At 30.0% G+C, this 9,125-nt stretch overlaps 1 protein-coding gene across 1 annotated transcript; it reads right to left on the bottom strand.

The window, feature by feature from the left end:
* Nucleotides 1–708: 708 nt before the first annotated feature.
* On the bottom strand, nucleotides 709–3,900 carry LOC102596930 (lysine histidine transporter 1-like). Its single transcript, XM_006338609.2, has 8 exons — nucleotides 3,678–3,900; nucleotides 2,624–2,781; nucleotides 2,142–2,534; nucleotides 1,659–2,052; nucleotides 1,463–1,568; nucleotides 1,287–1,378; nucleotides 1,129–1,197; nucleotides 709–1,048 (listed from the first exon to the last, which is right to left on the bottom strand). The coding sequence occupies exons 1-8, from the start codon at nucleotides 3,714–3,716 to the stop codon at nucleotides 950–952; spliced, it is 1,350 nt and encodes a 449-aa protein (XP_006338671.1). The 5' UTR covers nucleotides 3,717–3,900; the 3' UTR covers nucleotides 709–949.
* Nucleotides 3,901–9,125: the final 5,225 nt, after the last annotated feature.

The raw sequence follows: 9,125 nt of genomic DNA, 5'->3' as shown, positions 1-9,125 counted from the left end.
CGGGTGTATTGGACAACACTAAAAAACTAAAAAATAAAAAGGGGCAAGTTGTAACAACTTCAATTTCACAATAGACACATTCAAATATTATAATCACTAAACTTAAAGTTACAACGCAAAAGTGGAACTAACCAATAAACTGCAAAACAACAATAGACTAGTAAACAAAGAAAATATTGAAGAAGATAACTAGAAGGGAGATGAGAAACTAAGACTCAAAGAAGGAGATGAGAGGATTAGACATTTTTCTCAACAATCTACCATTACCCCTTTTGATAGAACTGTTCTCATATCCACTACTCAACCCGGATATCAAATTAACCTGACCCTATTATTTGTTCTTGGCTCAATAACTCTTGTCAGCCCAATAACAATTTATATGACATTGATATCTATATTGGGCTGGACTTGGTTCATTAACACAAGTACTAAAAAGTTTGATAAGCTATATTTCTTACTATAACATTTTTTTATGAAAATTATAAAACTAAAAAAAAAAAAAATCTTATAAAAGGGTACAGAACCAATTGGATGTGTTTAGCTTGATACTGATTTGGTTAACAAGTTCAGTTGTACCCTAAGAATCCCCTGTTTTCTCTAACAACTAGTTTGAGATTAAGACGTAATTATTGTGCTGTTGATATTTAATTGTATGTTTTACATTTTGATGGTGCATCAATGATAATATAGACTCAACTGACATCATCGTCGTATATGGTTTTTGTTTATTAGAAAGAAGAAATGTGAAACAAAGACGCGCAAAGATGTGTTTCAAGTCTTGACAATGAACAACACCATGAAATTAACCATATCTTTACATACGAAGAAAAGCTATACTCTAAAATGTTTTATAGCCAAAACACACCACGGCAGTAGAAATTTCCTTTGCCAAACATACGTCTATCTAAATTTAATCAGATGGCATAATCATCGCTATATTCTTGCACTTCTAATTGTAAAATTTGTAGGTCTTTGCTTGTACTATGATGGATCTCAACCCACCAATTGGTGCTAAAACCATCAACAAAACTCCAAAAATAATGCAAATCTGTCATAAAAGAACATATTAGAGTGCCATTTTAAAGTGTATATAAAATGCAGAATCACAAAAATTCAAAATGCACTAACCCAATTAGCAATCCAAGAGAGACTCCATCTCCTTGGCTTGTAGATTGCTAGCCACATGATGCAAGGCAGCTGAAGAAAATAAAAGAGTTAGTACTCCTATATATGCACTACAAATTAAAGAGATTAGAGGGAAAAAAAAACTTTATATATTCACTTACAAAATATGTTGTTGGGGCAAAAGCAAATCCTCCAAAGAATCCAAGAAGGCCACCAAAGAAAGGGAAGGTGATTCCAACAAACATTGTGAAAGCTGCAATAAGACCAAAGGCATTTGTTACAAGTTTTCTACTGTATAAAATTTTATAGTATGCGACGATGGCAAGTCATGACTTACCAACATAGATGTTTCTGGTAACAAATCGCAAATACCAAGTAGGCTTGAACCTAAGTTTCTTAACAAGCACGGTCTCAATCATGTCAAACACTGGCATTGCATAGATCTACAACATCATAAGATAAATGTTTTGTTAGGCGCTAATTAAAATGTACTGTAATTGAAATTTTGCAATATAGATGAGAACATGGTATACCTGATAGCTTCCAATAACATGGACAACGACAAACATGTTAGCCATGATAATGAGCCAGGTAGGTTTGTTCAAAGACATGAGAATGTTGTCTTCCACTGCATTTCCAAACATCCAGTATCCAATAAAAGCAACAGGGAAGTAACAGAGGGCCACAACTATGTAAGCAACAACAACTCCCCTCCACATAGGTACTTTGGAAGGTTTGTCAGGTGTTGAAGGAATTGTAGCTTGAATCTCCAACACCACATTATGACCCGCGTATGCAAAAGCCACTTCTCCCAATCCGCTTAGAAAATCAAACACAGTTCCTGCAGTGCTGTGTGCCTTGTACCCGTAATCCACATTTGGTTGTACACCCTTCTTAACTGATGCTCCCCAAGCAATTGTAGAGTAACTTCATCATCACACACATGTATATATGCAAAAAGTTAGTACTTAGTAACACTATCAACATTTAAAGAAATAAGCAAAATGTGTATATACCTTAAGGACATAACAGCTGCTGCCAAAGACACACCAGATATGGAATTGAAATTGGGAAGATGAGATAGCACAAAATGGACAGAGGCAAATATCATGATGAAGTATGAAAGTTTGATATCTGCGCAGCCGTCTTCTGGTTTGCAAACCAATTGGTGCACCTTCTGAAGTGATTTTCCTCCGGTGACCATATAAACAATGTCAACACCAACTTCGACAATTAGTTGTTGGGGAACAACAATCCATAATCCAAGCTTTTCCCCAAAAGCATGTTGCCCCAACTCATGATATCTATCAAAACGTTTCCCTGGAATCATTTCGTGCATTTCAACCATTTGCCATAGTGTGTATAAAGTGATAATCCAAGATACAACCATCACAGTTACACCAGGTCCCCTGAAATTAATTAATTACTCACTCACTTTAATTTCAGTAATAGTAATTGAGTTTAACTTTTAATGTTAGTGATAAAATGAGTATTGTACCATCCAAGCTCAGACATGGCATAAGGAAGACTGAGGACACCAGCACCAACCATAGCAGTAACATTGTGAAAAGCTGAATACCACCATTTTGCATTCCTCGAAGAAGTAATCGGAAGCCACGCATCAATTGCCTTCTCTTCTTCTGTTCTTGTATCAATCTACGTACATAATAAATCCAATTTTAACGCTAACGGTAATTATTTTGGCACTACAAGTCAAAGCAATTTTCATGTATTTTGTCTTAATTTGGTAACCTAAAAATTAACTACATAATTTATTTTTTTATTTAAATGGTTTTCAGATTCAAAGCAACGTGAAATTTGGCGTAAAACTGTGGAATTAAAAAAAAAAAGATTTGGATTTTAAATCGATAATCCATGTGACCGACTAATAATAAAGTATTGATAGTGTCAGATTTGTATAGTATGAAAGTCAACTGAAAAATTGAGACGATTTTCTCTTTAGTGTATAACAAGTTGGCGTGAATTCACCGTTGTCAATAAATATAAGTAGTCCATTAAAGTCCTATGAAAGAACCCTACTGACCTAACGTGATGTACACACATGCAACGTTTAAACTGAATTTAATGATCCTAATTATTTTATTTTATTTTTAAAAAAAAAGGAATAATATCAGTTTGACTGGTTCAAGATTGATTCTAGACCACTAAACAAACAAGAAAGAGCTAGGAAAATTCAAATTTTCTCATGAACCAAATTAAATAGAATTAAATGAGCACAGAAACGAGAGAGATAGTTTTCTTTTTCTTTTTTTGGTACAAGAGACAAGGTTATATTTCAAGATCTAAAACTCAACCAAGCATTTCAAGTATTTAGCATATCTCACACAACATTTATGGAAATTCTTGGTATCCACATAATATAGAGTTTAACTTTTATAAATTAAAAGATACTATATAATTACAAGTAATTATTCATAAGAAAATGGTAACAACAACCTAATAGGTCATAATACACTTGATATTGTCAGTGCATATACGTTAAATTCATATATGCTTGCAGAGAGACATAGAAAAAAGAGAGAGAAAGTTACCTTGGAGTCATCGTAATTTGATGGAGCTTGAGTTCCCATGGCTGCAAGTTGTGAATTGTGTTTAATTGGAGAAATGAAACGACCAATTAATTTAAAAAGGGAAGAAACTGAGGACAAAAGATTAAAGATCAGTGGATGAATATGGAAGACTTCGAAAAAATATCGAAGCTATCTGTCTTTTATAAACAAAAAAAAAGTACAATAAGTTCTTAGCTGTGTATATTATTATGGATTCTCAGTCCTATAGTAAATATTTAATTTAAAATTAAAATAAAAGCCCAGCTTGGACCTAACAAGTAGAAGAGGTTGAAAGTGACGTTTTTGTTTGACTTTGAATTTTGTACAAAAAATATTGTCATCAACGAATTAGGCGATGAATTTTACACTATATACTATACAAGTTGCCATCAGTCACATTGTTATTTGCTTTTAATCAAAATAACAATTGTTTTGACTCAAAAGTTGTTTTCAGATTGGTTGTAGTCTCCTTGGAAAATTCCACGAACTCCTGCGTCATTACTAATTTTTATTCTCCGGCCTGCAATTATGTGGAGTATTACATAATGTATCGTGCTGTGCCTTCAAAAATATATGTGACTAACTAACTTAATTATTGATATGATCGACTTTAAAAGGTTAAATATACAAATTATTGACACTGATAATGAAAAAGAAATTCGTGTGTTCATACACAATTTGAGTAATAATGACTGAAATATATGTAAAAATCTCACATGCAAATATTAATTAATCATCTAAAATTAAGGAAAGTTTGAATTTTTTTATAGGCAAATGGAATTTTAAAATAGATCAAAAGACATAAAGATATAGAAAATATTAAAATTCATATTTATATAATTTAAAAAACACAATACGTATAAAAAATTTGATCCTCAATTTATTTTTTCAACAGACAATACAATATGTATAAAGGTATAATCAGATTATTAAGCTGACACGTCTAAAATAGATTATCAAAGATGTAAAACGCTCACAAAATATCATGTTCAAAATTTTCAATTTTCTCATTAGGGAGTGTTTAGCACGGATGGAAATATTTTTTAATTTTTTGATTGGTCAATTTTTTTTAAAAAACTTTTATACTGAAAATAGAAAAAAACAATCATAAGTATTGATCGTTTCATATTAACTATATGACTATATCCTTTCACCCTCAAGCATATATACCCCATCTTCACCTCTAGGACACCATGTTAAGAATGGTGCAAAATCAATAGTGGACAAGTATTATTGGACAGAGGAAATATTTTATTCATTTATTAATCATTACAATGTTATTGAATTTTTTTTTTGAAGGATTGAGGACCATGTAAGTGGTGTTCACGGTATGGCTAGTTTAAATTTTTTTTATTAGGCGGTCGCATTAATATCCAACACATGATACTGAGAAATTAATATTCACATGTTAAAGTTTTTCATGATCATTATAGGCTTGTTGCAGACTCATATTAATTTATACCAAACAATTTATAATAGGTGTTTGCATTTATGCTCTTTCACTTAACCATCTCTAAATATTGATATTGTATATTTTTACCTTATTTTTGACTAATAAATCAATAACAGGAAAATGAAATGCAATTCATTCGAATAAGACTAACTGACATAAGTCATAGACAGAGAGAATAAAAAAATATGCATAACAACTTTCCATGAAATTTACTTAATTATGATAAGTTAATATAATTTGAGGTTAGCATAATAATAATAGCGGAAATTACAGAAATACACACCTTTTGTTTCACTTATTTCCATTATCCCCTATTACTTTTAAAAATCTCTAAAATCCCTTATTTCTTTAATGTATCCGAGCCAGTATTTAATGTATTCGAGCTACATATTAATGTATTCGAGCCAGTATTTAATGTATCTGAGCTACATATTAATGTATTCGAGCCAGTATTTAATGTATCCGAGCTAGTTTTTAATGTATCCGAGACAGTATTTAATGTATCCAAGCTTCAATTATTGTATCCGGTTTTTTTTATTTTTAAGGGATTAATGTAATTAGAAACTTATTAGGGATAAATTGTAATTTCATATTAAAACTATGAGATTTATGTAATTTGCACATATAATTATCATATATACCAATAATATCTATAGATTTAATCTTTTGGATATACTTTTGCATAACTTACAATTATCTATTTCTAAATAGTCAACTTTTAAGTGTTTGTCATAAACACGACATCTTACCTCTACATATATTAATTATTAAATTTAAAAGAGTGCTTCACGCTCAGGCTTTTTATTTTATGTAATAATAATATCCGTAACATCGCATTTTTATTGACGGTAAAATGAGTTTGGTTTTAAGGTAGTATTATTATGAAACTTCTTTATAATAGTATTGTTTATTTCAATTTTTCTTTATTATTATAAAAATATATAATATAAAAATAAATTTCAATTTTTTAAAATTATTATAATAAAATATTATTATAGAGAATATTTATTATAAAAAAGTCCGACTAACATTATATACATTATATACGCTTACGATATACTCTACCAGCTTCAATTTTTCTTTGAATTTGACTAAAGATATAACTTTTTGGTGGTGATGATGATATTTAAATTCAAAGCATACGAATTTTAAAGTTAAACTCACAAAGTGTACACATATGACGGCATTAAAGTTGGCCTTTTTTGATAATTCAACATGTGCTCTTTCGTTGACTTCCTATTTCTCTGAAGATAATTTATTTGACGCAACTCCCTGGAATAAGGGCAACTAAAAATAAGATATTTTCCCCCTCTTTCCGGAGGTTTAATTTTTGCAGTCGATTGCCAATATTATTTTAGTAATATGTCACTTTTTTTTGGAGAAGTATATTTTTAAAAATATATACAATCCGTAAACAAAATACACGAGAGTATGACTTTTTTTCATGGGATAACATTGATTTTTTTTGTTCTTTAATTATTGATATATTTGTATTTTAATCCTTGTGTTGTGTGATTACACGTTTAATCTTTAATTAATTAAAATATGTGTTATTATTTATGGAAGATGTAATGCTTAAGATCGTTTGTGGAATTACATTATCCTCAAATATGAAATAACATTACAAACTTAACATAAAATTTAGGTGATTAAATGATGTGACGGTCACTATTTCGTAAATTTTGTGAGAGTATATTTTTAAATAATTGAAGGTTAAATATACTCAACAAGATATTACAAGGACTAAACGCATAGCTTACCGATATTTAAGGGACCAAAAACACAATTTCCCTTTTTACATTGTTGTTTTGCTTATTCATATTAGGTAGCAATTTTATAAGGTCAACTTCTCAAGTCGAAATTTAAAAGAAAAAAGGTTGTACGTATATGAAAGACAAGTGTGGAAAATTGCGTGTGTCCATATTCTAATAGGCTGAATTTTCCTAGAAGTTGCATTTTCAAATAATGACTTATATACGTTTGGGTTGCAGTTGCGTTTTCATTATGTACAATATTAGGCAAATCTTGGATTAGGCAAATCAATAATATAATATTTCAAAGTAGTTGTTGCTTTTTTATGTTCTTACTCCCATATCTCCAAGTGGACTTCAATAAAACCAACCAAATCCATTCAGATTGCCAGTCGACTTCAGAAAAATAAAAAGTCCTTAAATTTCTTTATCAAACAATTGGGAAAATGCATAAGTACCCCCAATCTATGTCCGAAATCTCAGAGACACATTTATATTATACTAAGGTCCTATTATCTCCGGAACTTATTTTATATATAATTTTTTACCCTTTTTCGGCCTACGTGGCACTATCCTTAAAAAAATTGTCAACATGCGTTGGGCCCAGAAGATAGTGTCACGTAGGTCGAAAAGGGGTAGAAAATTATTTATAAAATAATTTTGAAGGGTAATAGGACCTTAGTATAGTATAAGTGTGTCTCTGAGATTTCGGACGTAGGTTGGAGGTACTTATGCATTTTCCTTCAAACAATTATTACATGTGCCAATAGGGTAAAAAAAACATTGCACATTTATATAAAAATAATTAAATTCTCTTAGATATAAGAATTCTTGTAACAATAAAGTTGACTTAAATAAAGTTTTGCGATGCATCATGCATATGCAAAGCGTAGGTGTGACATTCTTGTATTTGTAGCAACTTATCCAAATTTGATTTCACTAATTAATAGTTTGGTTGGGGTGTATGCTTATTTATATTTAGTTTTAGAACTAATGGTTTTACGAAGTTGACTAGCGTTTGATCTAAATATATCTCATGTTAATATTTTAATCCAAAAATTCCTTTATTATTAATACTTTAATCTAAAAATATCTCTATTATACTACTTTTGGGTCAAAAATATTCTTTTCCTAATAAATATATTATTTATTTTTTTTTAAAACACATTCTTTTTATTTCATTTATGTTCATGAAGAATTAATAATGGAAATTGAACTGTTTAAGAGAAAGAAAAAAGGGGCCGAAATAATACAGCTTTGCCGGAAAGCCAATGTCCACTTGTGGCACCTTATTAGTTTTGTTACACATAGTGCGTCCTCCATTTTAATTTAGGCATAATACATAAATGTGTTCTTTAACATGACCTCATTTTACGTTTATGTCCTCCAATTTTGGATATGCACAAGTCGACACTTAAACTTGTATAAAGTAGAACAAGTAAACACACGAGTCTTACATGACACAATACACGTAGGACACCACGTAGGACAAAAAATGACATGTAGGACATGCGTGTCTATTTGTTCAACTTTATACAAGTTTAAGTGTCTACTTGTGCACATCCAAATTAAAGGGCATAAATGTGATTTGAAGCCAAGTTAAAAGAAATGTTTATATATTATGCCTTTAATTTATTTGTTATACTTTTATTTTCAATCATAGTAATTTTTTAATTTCAATTTTCAACTGACATGTTTAAAATTATAAAATTAAGAAACATCTGATTACATTTAACGTATCATTAATATATGACTATTAATTTTCTTAAATTCTGTGTGAAGTCAAAATATGACAAATAAATTGATTCAGAGATTTTTTTTGGGTTTAAAAAGTAAAAATATTGAGCAAAATGAATTTTGAGTAAAATTGTATTAGTCAGAGTCAAGATAAGGTGATAACGCCAAAAATAAGTTTAGACTATAGTGGTTGTCTTATCAAAGACATTGACAGTAACCCTGCCCAAAATATACGCCTATATATTTTGACTTTTTAAAATTTGCTTCTTCATTTCTTTAATTAGTTAATAACAAAAACATATATAATAAGTGTTACTCATTGTATAACAATTTCTAAGAATAAGAAAGAAAGCAATTTGATCGTATGTATTAACAATGTTTGACGTCATTTCCATGTTCCTCTATTATATCGTTGACTTGACAGATCAGTGTGAGCATAGCAAACGGTTTCTTATTTTTATTTTATCAACTTGTCTCATTCTTCATACT

Source organism: Solanum tuberosum, unplaced genomic scaffold (assembly GCF_000226075.1).
Source record: "Solanum tuberosum cultivar DM 1-3 516 R44 unplaced genomic scaffold, SolTub_3.0 scf00004, whole genome shotgun sequence".
Classification (NCBI taxonomy): Eukaryota; Viridiplantae; Streptophyta; class Magnoliopsida; order Solanales; family Solanaceae; genus Solanum; species Solanum tuberosum.
Note: the sequence above shows the minus strand (reverse complement) of the source record. Positions and strands in the feature narration are given on the sequence as shown.